General features: G+C 46.7%; 5 protein-coding genes across 6 annotated transcripts; 2 read left to right on the forward strand and 3 right to left on the reverse strand.

Moving 5' to 3' along the window:
• Nucleotides 1-222: 222 nt before the first annotated feature.
• Nucleotides 223-1,245, forward strand: LOC130690423 (complement C1q tumor necrosis factor-related protein 3-like). Its single transcript, XM_057513441.2, has 3 exons — nt 223-381; nt 467-541; nt 621-1,245. The coding sequence occupies exons 1-3, from the start codon at nt 271-273 to the stop codon at nt 1,125-1,127; spliced, it is 693 nt and encodes a 230-aa protein (XP_057369424.1). The 5' UTR covers nt 223-270; the 3' UTR covers nt 1,128-1,245.
• Nucleotides 696-15,090, reverse strand: LOC130690436 (WD repeat and FYVE domain-containing protein 3-like). Its single transcript, XM_057513454.2, is given in 29 exon segments — nt 696-2,479; nt 2,542-2,739; nt 2,799-2,910; nt 2,978-3,211; nt 3,275-3,458; nt 3,545-4,541; nt 4,614-5,823; nt 5,891-6,577; nt 6,580-7,103; nt 7,165-7,257; nt 7,323-8,341; nt 8,411-8,840; nt 8,903-9,076; nt 9,147-9,400; nt 9,500-10,329; nt 10,394-10,564; nt 10,626-11,141; nt 11,206-11,780; nt 11,842-12,260; nt 12,320-12,435; nt 12,496-12,779; nt 12,885-13,039; nt 13,098-13,300; nt 13,359-13,525; nt 13,580-13,769; nt 13,828-14,020; nt 14,079-14,543; nt 14,545-14,774; nt 14,844-15,090. Coding segments are annotated over 28 exon segments (10,737 nt in total). The 5' UTR covers nt 14,773-14,774; nt 14,844-15,090; the 3' UTR covers nt 696-2,370.
• A 576-nt stretch (nt 15,091-15,666) lies between these two features.
• Nucleotides 15,667-17,020, reverse strand: LOC130690417 (ribosome production factor 2 homolog). Its single transcript, XM_057513432.2, has 6 exons — nt 16,877-17,020; nt 16,684-16,816; nt 16,461-16,620; nt 16,115-16,394; nt 15,913-16,057; nt 15,667-15,852 (listed from the first exon to the last, which is right to left on the reverse strand). Exons 1-6 carry the CDS (start codon nt 16,891-16,893, stop codon nt 15,700-15,702), a joined length of 888 nt encoding a protein of 295 aa, XP_057369415.1. The 5' UTR covers nt 16,894-17,020; the 3' UTR covers nt 15,667-15,699.
• A 221-nt stretch (nt 17,021-17,241) lies between these two features.
• On the forward strand, nt 17,242-19,701 carry LOC130690389 (ATPase family gene 2 protein homolog B-like). 2 transcript variants are annotated; one of them, XM_057513400.1, is made up of 7 exons: nt 17,305-17,434; nt 17,497-18,343; nt 18,406-18,579; nt 18,635-18,724; nt 18,780-19,107; nt 19,164-19,498; nt 19,555-19,701. In XM_057513400.1, the coding sequence occupies exons 2-7, from the start codon at nt 17,579-17,581 to the stop codon at nt 19,699-19,701; spliced, it is 1,839 nt and encodes a 612-aa protein (XP_057369383.1). In that variant the 5' UTR covers nt 17,305-17,434; nt 17,497-17,578. The 2 variants fall into 2 exon arrangements, with proteins under 2 accessions (XP_057369382.1, XP_057369383.1); XM_057513399.2 differs by having other exon boundaries at nt 17,242-18,343.
• LOC130690386 (protein O-mannosyl-transferase TMTC4-like) lies at nt 19,699-22,503 on the reverse strand. The gene is made up of 5 exons (XM_057513397.2): nt 22,163-22,503; nt 21,870-22,101; nt 20,388-21,807; nt 20,209-20,323; nt 19,699-20,153 (listed from the first exon to the last, which is right to left on the reverse strand). Exons 1-5 carry the CDS (start codon nt 22,272-22,274, stop codon nt 19,840-19,842), a joined length of 2,193 nt encoding a protein of 730 aa, XP_057369380.1. The 5' UTR covers nt 22,275-22,503; the 3' UTR covers nt 19,699-19,839.
• Nucleotides 22,504-22,548: the final 45 nt, after the last annotated feature.

Here is a 22,548-nt window from a genome sequence, read left to right on the forward strand (position 1 = left end):
AGTCCAACCTTTGGCTTTGTATACTCGTCTCCGTTTAACTCGCTGATTAGTGGCAGTTGAATGTACGATCGCCTAATGTAAACTAGTGATCTCGAGGCGCTGTTCACTTTTGACGCTTCCGTATCTTTTTGAGATGCGAGGAGATGATAAAAACATCAATCCACCTTGTCTAAACATTTGGTTTGTAACAACAGCAGAATCCTATAAATAATACATTTATATCTAGTAAAAAACAACAGTTGTTGTCAGGACACTTTGTGAACCAGCAAAATGGCTCGCTTCTCTGTCGCTTTGGTGTTGGTCTTGGCTTGTTGGACTGCCAGTTCGAGTGCAGCAGCTCTTTCCGTAGAAGACAAGCTGCAACAACTGACTGACAGCTACGTACGTTTTCATTAGTAATTTCTTTACACTTACCTGACCTTTGCCAGTTTTTACTCGATTGAAACGAATCTGTATCTCCACACAGATTCAGCTCAAGGAAGTTGTCGGAGCCAAAAACGCAGAACTGCAGGCCCAACTGGAACAACAACAACTGCACCACGTAAGCTTCACACCTGTTGCACTATTGCATCTCTACTTTTGTACATTGTTTTCATTTTTCGTTTGTCTCCACACGCCAGAATGAAATCAAAACCGAGTTGACGTCGAAAATCAGTCAACTGGAGGCCAAACTCCAACAGCAAGGAAAAGCACACCCGTCGTCGCCGGTGTATTTCTACGCACAAAGGAGCGCACCTTTCTCCACCTTAGCCACTCCGTTGCCTTTCGATCTCGCCGTTCTGAACGTTGGCAATGCCATGGATCTGGCAACAGGGAAATTCACGGCCCCACGTGCCGGTATCTACGCCTTCTCCTTCTCGGGCATGGCTCTTTTCCCAGCTACATCTGGCGTTTACGTTTGGCTATCGGCTTCCCTAGTGTTGAACGGAAACGTCGTTGGCTCAGCCGAGGTTGACGAAGCCAACACCGTCGATGATCAATGGAGCCCATTGTTTCTCCAGTCCACGCTCAGTCTCCAAGCTGGCGACCAACTCTGGCTGGAAATTGAGTATGACACTGCAGGTGTGATGCTCCACGATGATGCTGACCATTACACTCACTTCAACGGCTGGATGTTGGATGAGTAAGCTGTACTATCAGTGGGTAACCTGGATCAATCTTGAACGACTTGTATATCTTAAGTCACAATAAACATTAGATAAAGCCTATGATGGATGAACGTTGGCCGGCTTCTGCTGTTTAGTAGTATTCGTCGTTGCATGTTTTATGTCATTCAAATGATTGAAGGGTGCACACATTGTGCTTGTCTTTTTACATCGAAATGAAACAATAGACGGTTATGGTAATCGAGTCGACCTTGGTGCGGATGCCTGTGACACCGAAGCTACAAATTGCACGGCCCACCCAACAGAAAACAAAACAGATTACAATGACGAAAGCAGACGTTAAGACGCATGGTTATCAATTAAAATGCATTAGGACCACTAGGGAAACATAGACAGTAAATATAAATCAATTCGATTGCATTGCGTTGTACACATCTTTGCCTTGTATTATATGAATTCCTCTTTTTTTTTTTTTTTGTTCTCCCACGAACGGGATTGAGATTTCCCAATTCAATAGCTTTACACTGACAAGAGACGACGACAAATGTAATATAACACCACAATCAACATTTTTCTTCCTACGTGGTACATACAACTCACTACGCGCACACCGAATCAAATATGTACTCATTTTTTGCTTCTTAGTCTTAGTCTATGTGATGGGCTGGTGTTTGGGTGTCAAAAAGGCAGGAGATTAGATAACGGGGAATAAGTAAAAGGGAACGTGACAACAGGGATCGAAGAAAAAAAGAAAATGAAACAGAAAAATGTCTGTTCTCGTCAAAAACAAAAGAGAGTCGCCTATAGGAAATGAAATGCATATACATAAACTGTCTGGCTATTAAAATCATAAATAGTTTTATTAATTATTCTTTTTGTTTATAATGATTGACGTTTTATAGGAGAAGGGCGTGGATATGCAAATCTAATTCCACTCGCCGAAACCCAAATGACGTGTGTCAAAAAAATCTCTACAATTTTCTTTGCCATTTGATTGTGTGCAAACGGTTGGAATGTCTTTTGACTTACAAATTTAAAACATCTGCTAAAAAACGACTGGCACCTAATAAAAGATCTACACAAAACACAAGATTACCAACCTGTTGTTTGAAGCGGCCATCTTGAAACTGGGCAACCATCCCAATCTCAATCTGTCCTATCTTCTTCTCTACCAATCTCACTCGCATTGTTCTTTTCTCACCTCTTTTTCTTTGTTCCTTGTCATTTTTTTGTTTAAAACTCCTTGATTTTTGTCGACTTGAAATTAAGACGTGCCGTCGCTCGAAATCTTCAGGGCGGCGTAGCATTCCTGACAGACGCGGACTGGGCGACGGATCCTCAGTTGCATAATCTCCGACTCGTAGCGGCTGCACCTGTTTAGAAAAGACATTTCACATACGAAGTAGCCAAATAATACGAGTCAAGACAAACGTACCGAGAACAAAAAACGTGGCCGCAATTTCTGCAATGATGTCGCCTCTCGGTCAACGAGAATTTCACTCGACATTTGGAACACACTTCGGCCGTGTCGTCACGCAACCAATGATCGGCCACCGATCGCCCCGACGCGTCCGTCACGCTCCACGAATGGATGCGGCCACGAGCATCGCCCACTAACACAGTTCGATGATCCCTGGAGGAGGCAAACGGGTTAAGAAGGTCGCACTGAACGTGAACAAACTCCAACTTTACTTTGAAATGGCAAGAGACGTGATGGATGCCGGTTCGCTGTTGTCTTGACGATCGTACGCCGTGTGCATTGTCAGTTTCGTGCGGAATATTAATTGCCTCTGCCACTTGAATCCTGTGTTGTCCATCATTTAGAAATTGGCAAAGACATCAATGAAAAACCTAATAACGAGAATGCAGACCTTCTTTGAGAACGTGACGCGATTTTTTGCCCGGCTGATGAACAACAAAGGGGGCAACAACATTGGACGTCTTGGGTGTTTGCGGTTGTTGTTGCTGGATGGCACTCTCTCTCACTTCCGACTCGCTAATCATTTCGAACGTGCCATTCAGACTGGAATCACTTCGGCTCGATTGCAACGCCTTCGGTTGTTCCTGATTTTCTTCATCTAATTGGGTAGGGACGGGCGAAGACGCTAACCAAACGACGTCGTCAATCAAATTTTACAAAAACAATCCCATATTAAAAATTAATTTACTGCTTTCAGGTCCTTCGTGCCCGCTGCTGCCACTACTCGGCAAACTGCACATGGACGCTTGCCTCTGCAGCATTTCACCGGCCAATTCTGCATCGTCGGGAGATTCTTCTTCCGACTCTTCAACTAGTTTTGCCACCTCTGCCACTTCTTCCTTCACTTGTGCGGGTAATTCCTCATTCGGTACCTGCATTTATTTTTTTTTTTTTTTGGCAATTGAAAGATTCAAAATTCGCAATTATCTCGTAGAGATGTCTAAAAACGAAAACTCACCTGGACGTAGTCGAGCGACCACATGCGGACGACGCCGTCCGTCGATCCCGTCAAGATGACGTTCATGGGATCCCACTCGTTGTACTGCGAGAAACGGACGCAGAGAATGTGTTGCGAACGGCCAACTTGCTGGCCGACCAGGGTGTTGACGCTGGCCAGCGGGTCGCCATTGATGGACCACAAATGGAGCCAAGTGCCGGAACAGGTGGCAATGTCGCCCGTCAACTCGTTGATATCAATTGCCGCCAACGGAGCGCTGTGCCCAGTCAACTGGCGGATAAAAGCCAACCTGGACAGATCCCAGACGATGGCCGTCCGGTCTCGAGAGCCGGACACGAGCATCTGATAGCCGGCCGAAGCGGCCAGACAAGTGACGGCCTCTGTATGACCGTAGAGGTGCTGCCGGACTGAAAATTGCTTCTTGCCCAGGTCCCAGACGGTGACGACCGTGTTGGCTCCGCCCGTGACGACGGTCCGTCCCGTCGGACAAACACAAGTGAGAATCTCTTGGTGGAACGGCGTCTCGCAGACCATCAAGGCCTTGTCCGAGTCGTGCGGGACCAGACGGATCGAGTGATCGGCGTAGCCCCAAGCGACGCATCGCGTGTAGCCGGGCGGCAGGAGGCACTTGTTCTCCTCGACGGCCACGACCGACGAACCGCGCTCGGCGCCTACCATGTGCCCGACGGGCCGTTTCAGCTCCTTGACGGCCTGCAGAGACGGACTGAGATGGTCGACGTGGTGGAAAAAAGCCTCGGCAGAGGCGCCACTTGCACCCGACCCGGCCGAATGGAATCCCGATGCCGACGGCAACAAGGGCAGAATTTGCATGGCCGCCTGTCCAGCTAAAGGCAAGGCCATTTCCAATCCGCTCATTCGACTGCCCGCTCCACCCACTTTCTTGCTGGGATGGGCCTTTTTGAACAGCTGTTTGGGCGTCTGTCCGAAATTGTTGATGAATCCGATGACGGCGTTCTTCTTCAACGGGTCTTCGATGCTATTCATTTAGTAAAAAAAAAGAGTTCAATTCATTCAAGAGTTGATGGATCAAGTGCGACCAAGGACATACCTGTAAATGTCCACGTTGCCCTCGTAAAAGAGCGGATGGAACAAATTGACGGACTCGACGGCCGGAGGGCCTTGCTGCTTGTAGCCGAAGATGAGATCGATCCATTCGTGCAGGTGCTGAGAGACGTAGTCGCTCTCCAGGGCGGCCCGGTGCAGCCGGATGAATTCCCTTGGGTCGTTTTTGGCCCAGGGAGGGAGGACGACATCGTCCAGGGCGACGCCGCTCTGTTTACATCCCAGATCGAACCGGTTGGCGTTGACGAGGAAATCCGGCAGGTAAAAGAATTCGGGGATCAGCTCTTTAACGTCGGCCATGTTCAGCTGGGCAGCCGACCACCAGGCTTCCCTCACGGAATGAAACAGCCGGTCGGCCAGGTCGAAATGTCCGCCCTGCAACTGGAGAAATTGCTGGGTAAACGGCTCGAGACGGACCAGATAAGAGCAGACGATCATGGCGGAGGAATAGTGAGTGCCGTAGTGGTAAGGGCCCGTCTCGTTGTGCGGATCGTCCCACTCTTTGTAGCGTTTGCGGAACTGCTGGAGACGGTCGGCCGTCTGGGCGCCCATCGGTTTGGATAAATCGCGAAAAGTGTCTGGGCGGGACAAGTCCAGCTCGGGCGAGTCGTAGTCGGCCAGGACCCAGGGGAAGACGGGGTACTGCATCAGGTCGTTGTAGGAACGGCCGGCCAAAGTGTTGAGGTGCATCAAGTACTGGAAATTCGACAATTCGCCGCGGACCCAGCGCTGAGTCACCGACGTTTCGCCCATCAGCCCGGCCGTCATTGTCGATAAAAGGCCGGCAGATTGTTCCACATTGGCCGCCCGTTTCTGCCCGGCTACAGATTGACTGGCCGAGTCGGACAGACCCGTGGCCGTGGCCAGGAGACGCTGGTAGACTTTATTGCGGACGCTGGGCGGGAAGGCCAGCAAATGGTTGCGTCCGTCGTTGCTGAAAATTTCCAGGGCGATGGGCTGGAGGAGGTAGCGGCGCTTGTGGACTTCACGGACGTCCTCGTAGCCCAGTCGAGAGCACTGATGGACAGCCTTCAATTCTTGCTTGTTGCTGTTGCTGCTGCCGCTGCTGCCGTAGCCGGGCGTCGTGTACGGCGGCACGATCGGCTCGAACGTGCCCGACGGGAAGTTGGAAATGTCGCGGATTTCGCGCGACGGCGTCTGAGTGAATCCGTCCACCACATACAAATGCTCTTTGCCTATATGGATTTTCAGAATTGTTAGAAATGAAATGACATTGAATGAATTATGACGTTCTATTCAAACCGAATAGGAGGAGGCCGTCGACTGTCTCAAGGCCTTGGACGCGGGCCGAACGGAAGAGGTGGCCAATCTTTTCGTTTTCTTCCAACAATCGCATCAGATTCTGCCAATCCTGCGGTTGCTGATGGGCAGAGGAAGCGACGGCCGACGTCAGAGGTTCGTCCGTGGCCGGACTCGTTCCAATCAGTTCCACTTCTTCGTCGATATCGGCCATTAATGGATTGGCTTGCACTTCTCTTTTAATAGGTCGCAGCAATTGAGGGAGGTCCTGCAATTGCGGAGTGGCCAGCATGGCTGTTTCGCCGGCCAATTCGGCGTTCTCCTCCACCAATGACTCGATCTGCTGGGCCGGATGGACCTGGTCCACTTGATCCTCTTCCAATAATAAACTCTGCCTCCATTTCGAGTACAATTTGAAATGTTCTTTGGCGTCGAGACTGGTGGCCACTTTGTAGCGGAGCGACTTGTTCTCGGCCAGCTCCAATTCCGGCCGGTACGGATAGAGGGCGTAAAAGTGCGGGTTGGCCGTCAGTTTCTTGCGCATCCGGCAAGGGCCTTCCGTCATGTCCAGCATCCATTTCGTCAAGACCCGAGACTCTTGAGACGGACCCCAGAGGCCGCGGACGCGGAGTAATTCCGTCTCTTCCACCCGTTTCCAGTTGAGTCGGTTGAATTGTTCGGCGTGCTGGACGCTTGTTGCCGCTGCCTCCGTTCCAGCTCCAATTGCTCCTTCAGGCCGGACAACTGGTACTGCGTGGACAGCCAAACGTCGGCCCAGCAATAGGACGAGTTGCTCGAGTGACTGTGACGGCTCATGGCGTTGGCCGCCTCTTCTTTCTTGCTGCTCTTCATCGTCAGCGAGCGGCTGGTGAGGCGGGTCAATCCGCCCGTCACCTTCTGGATCTTGGATTGGATCTGATTGGGCGTAGACACTTCCAACACGGTCCGGTAGGCCGAGCGACGTTCGGCTTCGACATACTGCAACCACAACTTCAAGGCCGGCTCTCTGACCAGTTCTAAGCTGGGCGCCCGGTGTTGCGTGTTGGCTCCCAAGCTGATTTTGAAAGACTCTTCCACTGCGGGTTTCTTACTGACGTACAATTCTTCCCAAACACGTTGGGCGGCCACTGCTGCTAAATGCTGGGCTTCTCTCATGCTGCTGCCGGGCTCTGATTCCTCTCCGCTGACGTGCCACGTCGTCCTACTCGGCTCCGTCCTGTTCCACCAATTTTTAAGTGACCTTCCATGAACGTTGGATTGATGCAAGTCTAACTTACGAGATTTTCAACGTCAACGTCAACTGGAGGAGACAATAGCACAAACAGCCGATAAATTCCAGGTCGTGATTGCCCGATCCGAAAATCAAGCTTCTGCAACATCCCAAAAGATGGCGCTGATTATGAATGAACAACTTCAAGCAGAATCTACAGGTTACCTGTGATTGGTTAGTTTATGAAGGGCGTCAAGCAACGCCATCTGTTCGCTGATCGTGTCAGCAGGTCGTGACAACAAGTAGAGGATGCAGCGATTGAGACAGCGGTAAATGTTATCCAATGAGAGCGAAGCGAGACCCGATGAATTGCTGCTCGTGTTGCTGTGGCTGCCCGTGCTCGTGCTGCGCTTCTTGGCCTGCGTGATCAGCTGGACGATAAAATCAAACACGTGATGTGGGTCTTTGGTGAGGACGCCCAGCCACAGTTTGTCCACCAATCGTCCGGCCAGATAAAAGACGTTGGTCGGCACGTTTTGTAGGCTCCCTCCGTTTTGGGTGACGACGGGCAAGACGCCCTGCTCTCCCAAAATAACGCCGGCCGAGGCCAAGTACTCCATAACAATGGACAACAATTCCGTCTGGAACTGGCAATGTTGGCTGTAGCTGGCCGAGTCCGGACAGGCCTCCATGATGACGTCGATGATGGGCACCGGTCTCAGGTTCATGTTGCTACCGCCTGCAGTGCTCGCCCCACCGTTAGTGATGGGCAGCGAGAGGGAGTCGATGACGATCGTCCTCAAAAAGTCCATCAGCGTCTTTTTGGCCCGGTGGAACGTCAACGGCTCCTTGCCAGCATCGATTGCGCTCTCCACCACGACAAACTGCCGATTGTACTCTTCGATCGGAGTGTTGGGCTCTGAATTTAAGCTGTGCTGTTGATGCGAGCCGATGGGGAAGAGGCTGGCCACCATGGCGCTCAATAGATCCGACGTCATAAAAACGGACATGTAATCGGGCGCGTTGTTGTAGACGTAAAAGAGGAACTGGAGGAGGACGTTGGGATAATTATTAGACGCTTCGTCGGCACTGTTGTCTTCAGGATTCATAATAGCCCGCATCATCGTTAAAAGGATTGTTATGGCCTCGGGGCAGTACATGGTCACTCCACGTCCACCCAGAGATGCAATAGGTTGGGATTGACTGACTCCAAACAGACAGCTACATATAGTTTCCAGATCGAGCTATAAAATACATTTGTAAATATATAGAAAGAAAGATGGTTAGGTTAAGTAAGTAGAGGTGTATGGTACTTGGCTGGAAGTCCTCAGCTGCGGTTTGCCAACCATCAATCCAATGATGAGGTAATAGATTTCAGGCAGAGCGGTGTGGTTGACTAGCATCCAGCCCAGCAACTGGAACCCTGGCAACTGTTGATGTTGCAAACTGCTGTTGGGTGATGTGGCAACGTCGTCCGATGCGACGCTAAACGTCCTGCCGACTAATCGCAGCGGGCCAGCGGCTACATTGCCACTGAATCCTTGAGAGGTGATGAGATCTCTGGAACGCGTCCACGCCGCTCCCATGTGGACTCCCTCGCGGAATCGAACGAGGAATTGCGGATTGGAGAGCAAAAGCAAAAGGCAATTGGCAGACGAGATGACGGTCGATGATTTGACTTGCGGCTGCAAGAAAAGCAGTAGCCATTCAAAGCCTAAAACTCGTAGAAATTCTTCAGCAAATCTGAAATGGAAATGGGTAATTCAGTTTTAATGGAATGCAGAGCTAAAAATTGAAGACTTTACGTTTGGTTGATGACGCCTTTATCGTGCACTAGGAGCAATTTAAAGAGGAGGCTAAGGCCTTCGTTCCTGCTGGCCACCAATGCAGCCGGTGAACTGTCGTCCAGTTTGCCTTCATCGCCCGTCTTATCGTCGTTAATGCAGACGGGCAGAGTCGATGCCAAATACTGACCGTACCTATCCAATTCAATTCATAAAGATTTTATTTGAAAAAAATTTATTTAAATTTCTAAGAATTGAAACTGACAGTAAAAGATCGATGGGACGAGGCGTGTTGTGCAACAGCCAACCGAGAAGGTTCCAAAGGGTTTCTCTGGCACTGGAACTGAGTAACGCATTAGCCCCGTTTTCGTTATGCAGGATCTCCACCAGACGGCCAACTAAATTCAAATCGCGTAAATAACGCGTGTTACTTCGGCCATCCGATCCACTTTCAGCCGCCATCCGGTAAAACAGGTCAAACAGCACTTTTAATAAATCATCAGCCGTTTCCCTCCAAACCTAAATTGTTTTTCCCAAAATATTATTATCTCCATCTTTATTCATCTACACAAAAAAAAAAAAAATTTTTTTTTAAATAAAAAAAAAAAAAAAACTTACATCAAGATCGGCCAATAGATCTCTGAAGGCCAAGCTGTTGTTGGGTTCGCATCCGCCTTTGTTGTTTTGCTGTTCGAATCCGACCAGGACTAGGATCAGCTGAAGTACATGATTATTGAGCCAGGCCTTGTGACGTTTCAGAAGGTACGCCAGCGTCTGGTATCCGCGGACGCGCTCCATCTCGTGCTGGGCCTGGCCGTTGCACTTGACGACGTAGACAAGAGCTTTGACGGCCGCGTAGAGGCTCTCGACGTCCGTGGCCATGGCCACTAATCCCAGAAGGACGTTGCAGCCGCCGACGGCCTGCATCGTGGCGCAGATGGGCCGCGGGCAGAAAACGCGGACGCCCAGGTAGCCGATGACGACGCCGCCGAGTGTACGGGCCGGGCCGGATAAATGTCCAGCCGCGTTGTGCAATAATCGGATGGGCGTCGCGTTCTCGTGAGACGACATGCCCAGCTGTTTGGCCACCGAACGGCTGTCCGTCTTCCTGTAGACTTTGCGGATTTTGGCCAGCGTCAACGGACTCATGGCCGAGGCGTTGAGACCGAAAACGATGCGCTCTTCGTTGACGAGCGAGCAGAGCGGTTCGGCCGAGCCGGGCAGCTGGGCCGCTTGGAGACTGCCGACGTAGTGCGGGCCGATCTTGTAGATCCACTGGACAACCTGAGGATTGAGAGCGTCTTCGACCAGGTGGCACGGCCCTTGGCGCCAGACGAGACGCGACTGGCGTCGCCACGACGGGGCCGTCCCGATGTAGCCAAAGACGGACGAGGCTACAGTTAAATTAGCGGCGCCTCCGCCGGGATTCTGAGAGATGTAGTGCATCTGTATTACATTATTCAATTGTTTCATTGAGAAGCTGTCAAAGACACGTAAAGGGAAGTCTCATCTTGCCCGTGTAGACCAGCTGGCCGTCAATGTACAGTGAAAATTGTGAATTTTTCAAAACGGCCCGGCTCCAGACCAAGGCCAGGTGGTGCCAGTGACCTTCCTGGATCAGATCCGGGTTCCAAATTCTGGCACCGAAATCGCCCGACACTTCCGGCTCCCAGTCGCTCGATCCTTATTCAAACAAGAAATTATTAGAATTTCAAATGATTATTTTTAAAGAAGAGAAACGGACCTTTGGGTAGAGGAGTCTCCTGGGTGCTGACGAGGAGCGCCTTGTCCCTGGGCGACAAAACGACGCTGAGACAGACGAGATTGTCGTCCGGCCGTTCCATGACGTTCCTGACGAGCGTCAAGAGGCGGATGCCGTGCGGGTCCAGCCGCGGGTCGCTGAATTTGTCGACGCAGATCCAGGTGGAGTAACTCATGCCCGTCGGAGCGGGGAAGACCCGATCGCCCCCGCTACCCACACCGCCCATAATCACTTGGCTGGACGAGCCGCTCTGACCTGAAACAGGTTGGCCAGCACCACCAGCTCCTCCGCTACTCGACGTACCGCCTCCCAGTTGACATTGAGGTGCAACGGAGGGAAGAAAGAGGCATCCGAATCCTTCGGGTTGCATGTCGAATTCGACGAATGGCGGAGGCGAAAATGCCACTCCTTGATGCCCACCTCGTCCCACATCTTTGGGTGTCGACATGGACACGAGCGATTTCAAACGAAATAGCGGAAGAGCTGCTCCATTGCCATCTACATAGAAACAAATACAATTGGTTAAAGATAAACGTGATAATTTAACATGATTTTCAATCACCTGAAGGAGAGCCACTCAATTCCGGTAGGAGGCAATTTAATGGATTGCCCATTCTCAAAAAACATCTCAAATCCTTAGGCTCTAGAGCCTGACGGGCCAATTGTTCCAGCACGGTAAGTAGAGGGCCGTGCAAATGAAGAGATTCGTTGTTGAGGACCGTGCCCGCGTGCTTGAGAACCTCATAGGGAAATCCGGCGTCGCAGAGGATCTGGACGTTGCGTTCGGAATGCGTCAACGACTGGATTATGTCCGTGACGAGTAATTGGAGAGCGACGCTGGCCCGGACGTCTTCTGGCGTCCAAATGGAAGGTAACAGCTGGAACATGGCCAAAACGACGCCCGGATGGACTAGAATCGGATCCGGGTTCGAATTGATCGGATTGAAACTGAGCGGACGTCTGAGAACGACGCCATCATCGCTACTTTTGCTGCGTTGCAAGTTCTTGCCGTCGGCCGCGCAACAGACGGGCAATGTTTGCGCTCGGTCGTACGAGTCCACGGCCAAATCGTAGAGCAATCGCATCACCAGCGTGGCGTTCACGAGCGAACGATTCTCACCTTTCACGTCCTCCTCCCTGCAATTTTTGTTTTAAATTAAAATCTGGCAACAATGGAAAACATATTTAGCGGACTTACTCAAATTCTTGAACTCCACGATTAAACACTTGATGCAATCCACTGTGTTGGGCATTCCTTGCCATTTCAGGCTGGTCAGTTTCAACGTCGGGTGAATCAAATGTCCTGTGCTGATCGAAACAGCCCAGCAAACGTATCGTGTCGCAGAGAGACGGGCCGCAAATCTCTTGCTGGAAGAATTTAGCGTTGGCCGGCTCGTATCGCATGGCCACGCACAGCGTGTTGAAAATCATATGAAGAAATCGCAAGATTTCTTGCGGAGCCACGTTCTCCCAGTTGGAGCTGGACGGTGCGTTAGCTGGACGAGGGTTTAGGCAACCTTCCATCGACACCAGCGCCGACATGATGTACACGAATGCGCCCACTTTACGGAACATTGTCCTCGTCCTGTGGCTCTCTCTCAAACACGTTAAAAGAGACTGCAAATAATAACGAACGTTACATGGAACAATTATAAAAAAAAATAAAATTACGGAACCTTTAAAATATCCATTTTAAGAGGCAGGTCGGTTGCAGGAGCTGATTGCAATAAGCCGAGAACAGTTCCCATATCATCATCACCGCCCGTGCTCAACACGAGTTGTTGCACCAGACCTATTTATAATTCATAAATATTTTAATTTGAAATTCAATTTTTCTTTTAGAATTGCGGACAAAGAGCTTCTCTGCGGCAGTCGGTAAAAGGGATGAGATTGTGGGCGCAGCGGGCGCCGCCCGACTCTCGGAAGACGGCCGCATTGTTGGCGTTGCCCACCAACAAAACACCAAGACATTCCATCACTAAATAGCCCAGCTCTTTCTCTCTGTCCGGTTCATTCATCACGTGTTTCACATCGTCCGACTTGAGTTTCATGACGGTGGCGAAACGCTGTAGGCAAGTCACGAGCACTTCCAATAAGCCGACCTCACGATAGACGTCCTTAAAAATAGCGTGATGCCTGCCAGAATAACGTAGTTGAAGTTACTGGGGTTTATTTTGCTAGACTTGTGATTAGATTATCGATCTATTAGAGCGTGCATTAAGTAAAAAGAGGATCAATAACCTGAGAATCGTGAGAAGGACAACCATGCACTGAATACTGCACTGCGTGTAATTGGCTGCGTGGTTCCTCAGCAAAAGCGATAGGGAAATTAGTTCCTTGCAGGGCACATAATTCAATTGGAAAACCACAAATTCCAAAAGCCGAAAGTATTTCTCCTACAAAGTGAAACATTTTGAAATGTAATTTTAAAATATTTATGTCAAGTTGCAATACCTGAACTTCAACTCCTTTCAAATGAATTTTCTCTGCAAACTGATTCAACGTGTTTTGCGACTCTAGAATAAAATAATTGGCTGGATCCGAGTGGAATATCGTCGAAATTGCGTCCAGAATGACAGACGCGAGGGCTGACGTCGTCGATTTGATGAACGCGCTGTGCAACACCTGGAAAGCTGGGATGTTCCTCACACTTGACCCTGTCCCCCAAATGAATGAATCAGCACGAAACAAAATTTCAACAGGAAATCAAATTACCTTTGCCTAAAGGAGTGGGGATTGAAAAGTTTGGCAACTGAAAGAGAGATCCTGTTGAAAAGGCCATCGGGCGGACTTCGTGGAAGCCGCAAGTGCTCAGCGAAGAAACCAAGAAAACTAAATTCCTCAAGGCTTCTTGAGATTCTACCACCGTGTCGTGCTCCGCCCTGCAATTAAAACGTGTTTTACTGCAATTTAATAGAAAATTAAAAATGAAATACCTGAGCATAAACTCTGTTAAAAAGTTGTAGCCCTGACAACTCCGAAAATCATCCAAAAGCGTTTGTGTTACATCGGCAGAATCTTTCAGAAGACAAAAGACGGTCGCAAACATTTCCACCACTTCCAATGGCAACAAATCGCCAGAGGCCTTTTGCATATTTTCCACGCACAGCGAAACGCATCCCTTGTCTGTTCAATAGAATGAATGAAACATTTGTTTTCCAATGAAAATCGATCTTCTATTTACTGTGTATGTATCCGAGGACGATTGCCGTTAAACCGTGTCTAGTTAATACAACCAGCACCTCATTTGCATTTTTCCTCCATAGAAGATTGTGCTGTGGGCACCACGAACTCAGAGCTGAAAATAGAAGCGTCAAATCATCTTTCCTGGCCAACTCTTCGGTGGCTGCTGGTACGCTGCACAAGCGGATAAGCATCTGTGTAATAAATGAAGAAATGAATAAGATTTAATAACAAAATGATAAAAACGTCTACCTGGCCGAATGATTTTTGTAAGAGTTGCCTCCGTTCCCTGGGAGTGAATTCACAGCCTGGAGGATTAGTGTCGGGGTTTTCCAGATCGGGAAGATCAAAAAATAGGTAGAGACACTTGACTAATGTTGAAGGTACAGACGCAGCCGTCATAATTTCGATTAATCCCGGACCACCCAGTGAGAGTAGATTGAGGCAAGTCAACAACATCCAACCGTTTCCATTCGATTCTTGGGTAGCATTCGTGCTGAATTCTTCCATTTCCAGGAAACTGGCGATGGCCTGGCTAGCAGCCACAGTCGATTGATTCGACGCCCGTCGTCTTATTTCAGAGACGGCCAGACGAGAGACTTGCTGGCAGAATCCGCCCACTTCTGGAAACTTTTCCAGCATTTCTGCTGCCGGGCAGTGGGAGAAGACTCGGCAGAAGAGGGGCAGCATGCTGTAGATCCTGCTCTCCCTCTCCGCTTTCTGTCATCGTTTGTGTCGAGACAGAGTTGAAATCGGAAAACAATTTACGTAAATGTGTGAGGCTGAGGGCTGCGTGCTGAGATGGGGAGGGTTTAATGCCCATAACAATTTCTGTTGTGGCCTGATTGGCAACTGGAGGATAGGCATTTGCTCCAGCCTGCTGACTAGTTTCTGTCTGTGCAGCTTGGCTACTAGAGCCAAGCAGGAACCGTTTCATGGCATTCATTTCTGCAAATTACCGATGTTTGGTCATTAGCCGTTTGGTACCTTATTGTTAGATCACTATGGTAAACTTACTTGAGAATCGTCTCTCGCACTAAAAAGAGGGACCTGGTGCTTGGGAATATACGCCATGGAGAAGCATTTTTTTCTTTTTATCACCAACTTGATCGGCAGTGTAACGACCTTCGAGATAAATTTAGTTTCACCTCATCGTTGTTATCTTTATGACTGCTTTAAAAACACAATGAAACTAAAATCCCAGGAATACCGTGTCTATCGCTGACATTTGACAGTCACACAGATTTGGTACCACGAAAACATGAGATACAAGACGAAAGTCAGCGCCACCATACGGCAATACGTAGTTGCCTTATGCAAATCAATTGGAACAGAATCAAAATAGATGACGAATGTTTTAGTTAAAGTCGATGCACTGAAAATATACAGACTTGTAGGTTTTTCCAAGAAAATCTAATTTTTGAAGCTGAGAGAAATTATTTATCAAGAGGGGCACTGAAAGAACGCCCGACAAGTTCACTAAAATACAAAACTAATTTAGGAAGGGTATGGGGGGAAAAGGAGGGAAAATGGGATTTAGGCGGGAAGAAATTATGAAAGAATTTGCAACCCCATCCTCTTTTTTTATCGTCTGCTTTGCAATAAAATTGTATCTGTTAAAAAAAAAAATTTATTAGCCTTACCTTATAAGGCCCTATTTTGATCAATCAAGGAATCCTAACATTTAGGCAGGGATGAAAACAATCCAATACCTGTTTCTTCTATTCTTATTTCAAGACATTTCTTTGTCCACCTCGTTTACTTCATGTTAACCTGAGAACTGAAAACATGGCCTGGTATGCCACCTATATAGCAATAGGGCAATCAGATGGTACATGTGTCAATTGTCAACGTCTTTATTAGTTTCAATCGTTCACTTGGAAATTTTAGATTTTTTTGTAGTTTTCTCAGTTCGCAGAGCTCTACCACGTTTAACCTGTAATTTCCTGTAATCTTGACGTGGCATGTGAATACGGCCAAGTTTGGTACCGAAAACATCCTTAGCCATATTTTTAACCTTCTTGGGCTGAAAGGGGAAAAAACAAAATTTAATTTCATCACCTAGAACAACAAAAAATTGTATTACCTTGGCTGCGCTCGGGGTGCGGCAAGCACGTTTGAAAAGATCAGCAGAGGCCAATTTTGTTCTTCTGATAACTAAATCGGCAGAAGGTCCAATCTCTTCCAACTCAATATGGGGTGTTTTTGTCCCACTTTTTGTCATCAAAATCCTACACAGAAAACGAACAAAATTAATTTGTTTCTATTGCAATTTTTGGGCGTCATACTTGTAACTGCGAAGGAAAATTTTGCCGTCTGCAGCAGTGAAAGAAATAGCGTGTTCGAAACCGGCTAGACGGACTTGTTCCACCACTTCTCCACGGAAAAAGTCAATGAGGAGAGATTTGCATTTGGTGTACTCTTCATTCTGGTGCCATACATCTCCAGAAAAGATCAGGCAGGGTTTCGTACCCTCCATGACTTTACTGTTTCTTATTTCCGTCAGGGATTTAAATTCTTCCAAACCAAATTCAATCATGTCAAGCAGTTGGTGATCAAAAATCCTTCCTTAAATAGCACAGTAACATGAATTTTTGCTTCTGAATAAATAATTGATCAGAAAAATACAAATACCTAGAATAACATTGTTGGGCCGTTTCTTATTGTGAGAACAAAAAGCAAACAGGGATAGGTCATATTTTTGGGTGAGTTCCTCAATGGGCTTGACATCTTCAAATGGGTTGAAGGGATGTTTCTGCCCAAAGTATGTTGACTGCACTCGTTTAATTGCATGCTGGTAGATTTTTAAAACATGTTAAAAAGGCATGAAAAAACATTAAAATGTAACACAGACTACCAGATCTTTGACAAACTGTAGGGAAGATGCACTAGCCGTAGTACCGCGAAGCATTAAAGCTTGTTTGGTTAATTCAATGATTTTCGGCTCTTTCTTTGCCAAGATCCGCTTACCGCGGTGGGTCATGGGCTTCCTACACAAATAAACATAACGAAATTCATGGAAAAATTAACAGTAACATCACTTCACTTACGTTATTCTGTCGCTCATTTTGGAAATACTAGTGTAGTTTACGAAATTTCAGACACGGATAACTTGTTATAAATTTACAAACGCAACAGCTTTTCTCCACACGTCCCACGGCTAACACGCGGGTCTAGCGAACTGTAGGTTCGTCTGCTGAATTAGTTATGAAATTTGAAAAGGTTTGACATATGCTTTGATTTACAATTTAAGATACATTGTTAACAAATAATTTTAATTATTATAAAAAAATTAATGAAGTTTGTTGTGTTTTTATTTACAAATAGTTTTCCATAGTTCTAAATTTCTATTTCACAGTTTATAGTTTGTGTGGCAATGTCGCATCTCAAATCAAAATAACAGCTAAGTTGTCTGAAAATATCCTGCACGTGTGTAAAAATTACTTGGAAAAAATAATATCTAGTTAAAAATTATGAATCCGGTTGTTATTGCTTCAGAATCTGGCAGTCAAAAATTATGTTTACCTATTGAAGATTTCATTAAATTGGAATGCTATGTGGGTGCTCCAGTAAAAGTGACAACTTCCAAAGGAACATTTATTTGCAAGGTATATCCCAGAACTGGTTTCAAAAATGATGCTATTATTGAGAATACAGTTCAAATATATAGCGAGCGGCGAAAGTTTCTCCTCATCAAGCCGTTATTAGTTGCAGGTCAGCTATGTGCTTCAAAACTGACCACTAAACCAGCAATGGCTGTAAGTGTAACTATTGTGACGAATAGTTATCAGACTGTTGGCAATTTGAAAAAATGCAAACTACCCCTTCTAGTGAAAAGCCTTCTTTCAAACAAGATCATCTCCCAGTTGTCATCTATAAGTGTTGGCAATTCCTTCCCAGCAGGGAATGTTGAAAAGGTATTGATTCTTGAAACAAAACCTGGGGGCGAAGCACTAACAGTATCAGCTAAAACGCAAATCAAAATTGAAAACATTATAACAGAAAAGTGGATGCAAACACAAGAAAAAGTTCAATCCACTAGACTAGGTGGAGTCGCTGAAACATACAGAAAACTAAAAGAACTTGTGGTACATCCCCTCGAGTATCCAGATGTGTTTTCTCAGTTATGCGCACCTAGAGGAATCCTTTTGCATGGCCCACCAGGTTGTGGCAAAAGTTCCATTGTTCAGCAACTGTGCGCGGAGAATGGCCTATTCTTGATACCAGTAACGTGTTCGGACCTCTCTTCCTCCGATCCCGGAGGAAGCGAAGAAAAGCTGAGAAATATTTTCAGAGAAAGTCTGAGTGTTTCGAGTCCGACGATTCTCTTTCTTGATGGTGTCGATTCGATATGCCCAAAACGGGGTGGCCAGACGCATACGAATCGTTTGATTACTTGTTTAACAGGCTTGATTGATGGCATTGATACCAACCGTAATCTAACTGTCATGGCAGCCACCAACAGACTTGAAGATGTCGATCCTTCTCTTCGTCGGCCCGGAAGACTTGATAGAGAAGTATGATTCGCTGGAGAGGGAAAATTGTGTGTTTTAAATGTACATATTTGGATTTCTTAAAGGTTCATCTCTATGCTCCAAACTGTCATCAACGAGAAGAAATTATCAATGCCATTTGTCAAGATCTTGAATTGGGTTATTCATCAGAAGATGTTAGACAAGTTGCTGAAATGACACCTGGCTTTGTTGGCGCTGATTTAAACCTTTTGTGTCGTGAAGCTTTTTATGTTTCCGAGGTAACATATTTATGCCAAAACTAATGTGACACTCATTAATATGAAAATTCGTTAGGATGCAAACCAACTAACCTTGCGAGATTGGAAGGCAGCCATTGGTCGTGTAAGACCGTCGGCAATGAGAAACAACTCTGGAAATGGCAAGGTAAATATAAAAAGCTGCTAACTTTGAGTACTTCAAGCATCGTTGACATTTGCAGTTTCGCCGAGTCAGCTGGGATGAAGTGGGTGGATTGGAAGAGGCCAGAATGTACATCCGCCGTAGTGTAGAATGGCCGTTGAAATATCCCGAAGCTTTCGAAAGGCTGAATGTCCCCCGACCAAAAGGCGTCTTGATTTACGGTCCACCTGGCTGCGGAAAATCGTTGTTAGTGAGAGCAGCAGCGTCCTCATGCACAGCTTCATTCCTGTCCATTTCAGCAGCTGAACTCTTTTCACCATTTGTGGGTGATTCAGAGAAAATGGTCTCGGATCTTTTCCGTCGTGCCAGACAAGCTGTTCCAGCTATTCTTTTCTTGGATGAATTAGGTAATTACATTTCAGAATGGACTCTCGATAAATTTGATTAATATTGGTTTCGGTAGACGCTATGGTTGGAGGACGCACGAACGCCAATCACGGTCGGACGGCCCAGCTGGGTGTAGTGGCTGCTTTGCTTCAAGAAATGGACGGAATATCTTCCAGTCAGGGAGTTGTGGTGGTTGGGGCAACAAACAGACCCGACAAGATTGACGGGGCATTGCTTCGTCCTGGCCGTTTCGATTCCTTAGTTCACATCCCTCATCCGGATGAGGCGGCCCGTTTGGCTATCCTCGAGTCCCTCAGCCGAAAGATGCCGCTCAAAGATGTTGATCTCAAACATGTGGCTGAGCGAACGAACCTCTTTTCAGGAGCTGATTTAGAGTCGCTAACAAAAGAGGTAAGAATTATCAATTTACTTGCCATTATTTTGATGATGTTTAAAACTTTTATTAGGCTGCGTTGGGAGCCCTGGAAGAAGACATGTCAGCTTTTGAAATCCTTCAGAAACATTTCGACCAAGCTCTTGCCAAAGTTGCTCCTTCTTTAACAGCGCAGCAAGTCAATTTCTATAGTGACTATGCTTCAGGCAAAAGAAAATGAAATTATTGCTTTTGTATTATGGGTGTTAGTTAAGCTCGTCAATGGGTTAGGACTACCTTTGAAGCCCAAAAAATGTAAATAAACAAAAAATTCTCTGAAAATGCGAGACACTGGGAGAGATCCTTTACGCTGAGGATATTATTTCTGTTTTGCCTTTTGTAAGAGCTTAAGATTTTCTATTGCACTTTTCCATTGTGGGTCCAGTGAAAGAGCCCGTTGATAAGATTGCTCAGCCTTTTGAAACTTCTTCCAACGATGATAGAGCACACCAAGATTCGTATGGTAAATGGGACTGTGCGGATTGAGCTGAATGGCCGACAAAAAATGACGTTCCGATTCCTTGAATTGACCCTGTTTGCCTAAAATGCCGGCCAGACTGAAATGCAAATTGGCTTCATTGGGTAAAATGGCCAAGGCTTCCAAGGCCGTGGATTGCGATCGCTGCGACTGACCTATTTTGTTCCATAATTACATTTTCGAAGAAAACTTGAGCTTTATAATTAATACCTGTATTGTCAAGCATGACTATAAGGTTGGTCCAGGCTAAAACGTGAGTAGGTTGCAACAGGGTGGCATTCCTAAAGGCTTCCTCGGCTTCCGTATAACGTTCCAATTCCAAATACTATAAATACAAATTAATAATCATGAAAATAGAGAGTAAAAATTAATGGCTTTAAACAACTCACGAGATTTCCTAAATTGTAATAACAGTCTGGGTATTTCCGGCGATGATTTAGCGCTGTCAAGTAACTCATCCGGGCTTCCTTGTGCTTGCGGAGAAGAGCCTGGACGATGCCTAGATTCATCCACGCAGCCGCGAAATCAGGTCGGACACTGATGGCTTTAAGTAGCCAACTTTCTGCAGCTTGGAAACGTCCTAAATCTTTGAGCAAATTGGCTAAATTGTTCATGGCTTGGTCGTAGTCGGGATTCAATTCAAGGGCCTTTTCATAGCGATCGATTGCCACGTCACGTAACCCTCGATCCGCTGCATTTTTGCCAATATTGTAATGGACTTTGGCGTTCAGTGGGCAAATTTTCAATCCCGACAAAAACAGCTGACCTTCATCTTGCCAATCCAAACTCCGCCGGAAGGATTTCAAGCCGAAAGTGAGCACAACGAACAGAAGACAACATCGTAATATCACCAATTTTGAGTAGCAACGCGAGGGGAAGAACGCACAGAGTTTTTCAGCGCCATAGACGAGCACGAGACAGTATCCAGCGACCGGTATAAAGAGAACACGTTCAGCCACGACGAAGCCAACGCGGAAGAAGATGTTGGTGGCAGGTAAAAAGGGCACAGCCATTAAGGCCAGCCCAAGAGTCAGAAATTTGCGTTGCCTTTGAGACGGGCTGAATAGAGCTCTGAAAGCGGCTGAGAACGTGACGATCCAGAAGAACAACGAGCCCAAATTGCGAAGATCCATAGCGTGTTTGACGAGCGGGATACAACCCATTGACCAGTCGAAGCAAAGCCATTGGGGCCAGACGAGTAGCAAGGCGTGAATGGAGTAGATGTAATTATAACTCAGCGCACGAGTCATCATGGAATCGGCGAATGATGCTGGATTATCCACTCGCTGGAAAGCTGGGGGTCCAGTTGAACCCATGACGCTCAGTCTGATGTAAAGGAGTGCCATGCCAACCACAGCTATTAGACAGAAACGTTGAAGAATGTCGCGTCGTTTTATGACATTGCCGAGATTGAACGTTCCAGACACGGACCTCGTGACATCGTAGACAGCGACAACACCTAGCACAGTGATGCCTTGTTCTTTGCAAAACATGGCTATGGTGCAACTAGCCATTGAGCCGGCAAACGACGTCAACGATCCTGCATCCAAGTGTTTTGCGTACAAGTAGATGGAGAGGAAATAGAAGATTCCACAGAGGAGATCAGCTCGTCCAACTATACCACTAACGGCTTCAGTGTGGACGGGATGAACAGAAAAGATGACAGCTGAAACGAATGATAATCGAGGCCGGCTTTCCTTCAGTAGCGTGGCGAAAATGATGAGACTCAGAATACAGCAAACGGAATGTAGCAGCAAATTTGTCAAATGAAAGTGTGTTGGATTCAATCCACCAAACATGGAATTCAGCCTATCAAAATTTCACATGTTATGAGAAAAGCAGGTCTGTGAGATAAGAACTTGAAAATTTACCTGAATGACAAAATCGTCAATGGTCTATACGACTTGTGACTACTCTTGTGATTTAAAGATGTGCCCCAAAAGTCATTGAAGAAGATTTCGTTAAGTGGAGTTTTGCCTTTTGCATCTTCATTGTTTACTATTGCTTCTGTGTCGTCAAACACAAAGGACCCATTTATGGAATTAATATAGCACAGAGATGAGAGAATAAAGATGACTATGCAACCCAACTTCAGTGAAACCTCTAAAGAAAGTATAATAAGGTTATAAAATTCTCTTTAATAAAATGAGTCACAAAAGCAAACCTATGCAAATGCCTTGAGCACATTTTTTTGTAGTTGAAGGGATGTTACCGTAACTATTAGCTACTGCGCCATTCTGAATATCTTCTTTCGTAGATGTTTTCATCATGTCCATTGAAGCAACATACTTGTCTTTGTCCTTGTTTTGTTAATGCTGTTGATGTTCCTTAGAAAGCTGTGAACTTTTGGCACACACAATAAGTCTTACCAAGCTATTAATTACATGATGCACATGAAAAAAACATGAAAGATATGTGTACACCAGAGTCCGAAGTTGTTCGGCGATTCCGAGAATCTTTCTTCTCGAATCGTAGAGCCCCGAAAGGCATCTGTCAAATGTCACTCGTGTAAACTACTACTCACTCAATCGGTTTCGGCAACTTACAGGT

This window comes from Daphnia carinata, chromosome 6, assembly GCF_022539665.2.
Source record: "Daphnia carinata strain CSIRO-1 chromosome 6, CSIRO_AGI_Dcar_HiC_V3, whole genome shotgun sequence".
In the NCBI taxonomy this organism is placed as follows: Eukaryota; Metazoa; Arthropoda; class Branchiopoda; order Diplostraca; family Daphniidae; genus Daphnia; species Daphnia carinata.

Excerpts from the sequence above, each read along its gene's own strand:
- LOC130690389 (XM_057513399.2), top strand. The coding sequence starts at position 17,300 with ATGAATCCGGTTGTTATTGCTTCAGAATCTGGCAGTCAAAAATTATGT. Across the intron at positions 18,580-18,634 it reads AAGCTTTTTATGTTTCCGAG|GATGCAAACCAACTAACCTT; the intron begins GTAACATATTTA and ends AAAATTCGTTAG. Across the intron at positions 18,725-18,779 it reads ACAACTCTGGAAATGGCAAG|TTTCGCCGAGTCAGCTGGGA; the intron begins GTAAATATAAAA and ends TGACATTTGCAG.
- LOC130690417 (XM_057513432.2), bottom strand. Across the intron at positions 16,621-16,683 it reads TACAGTTTGTCAAAGATCTG|CATGCAATTAAACGAGTGCA; the intron begins GTAGTCTGTGTT and ends AAAATCTACCAG. Across the intron at positions 16,395-16,460 it reads GCCCAACAATGTTATTCTAG|GAAGGATTTTTGATCACCAA; the intron begins GTATTTGTATTT and ends GTGCTATTTAAG.
- LOC130690423 (XM_057513441.2), top strand. The coding sequence starts at position 271 with ATGGCTCGCTTCTCTGTCGCTTTGGTGTTGGTCTTGGCTTGTTGGACT. Across the intron at positions 382-466 it reads AACAACTGACTGACAGCTAC|ATTCAGCTCAAGGAAGTTGT; the intron begins GTACGTTTTCAT and ends ATCTCCACACAG. Across the intron at positions 542-620 it reads AACAACAACAACTGCACCAC|AATGAAATCAAAACCGAGTT; the intron begins GTAAGCTTCACA and ends TCCACACGCCAG.
- LOC130690386 (XM_057513397.2), bottom strand. The coding sequence starts at position 22,274 with ATGGACATGATGAAAACATCTACGAAAGAAGATATTCAGAATGGCGCA. Across the intron at positions 20,324-20,387 it reads ATTACAATTTAGGAAATCTC|TATTTGGAATTGGAACGTTA; the intron begins GTGAGTTGTTTA and ends TTGTATTTATAG. Across the intron at positions 20,154-20,208 it reads AGTCATGCTTGACAATACAG|GTCAGTCGCAGCGATCGCAA; the intron begins GTATTAATTATA and ends GGAACAAAATAG.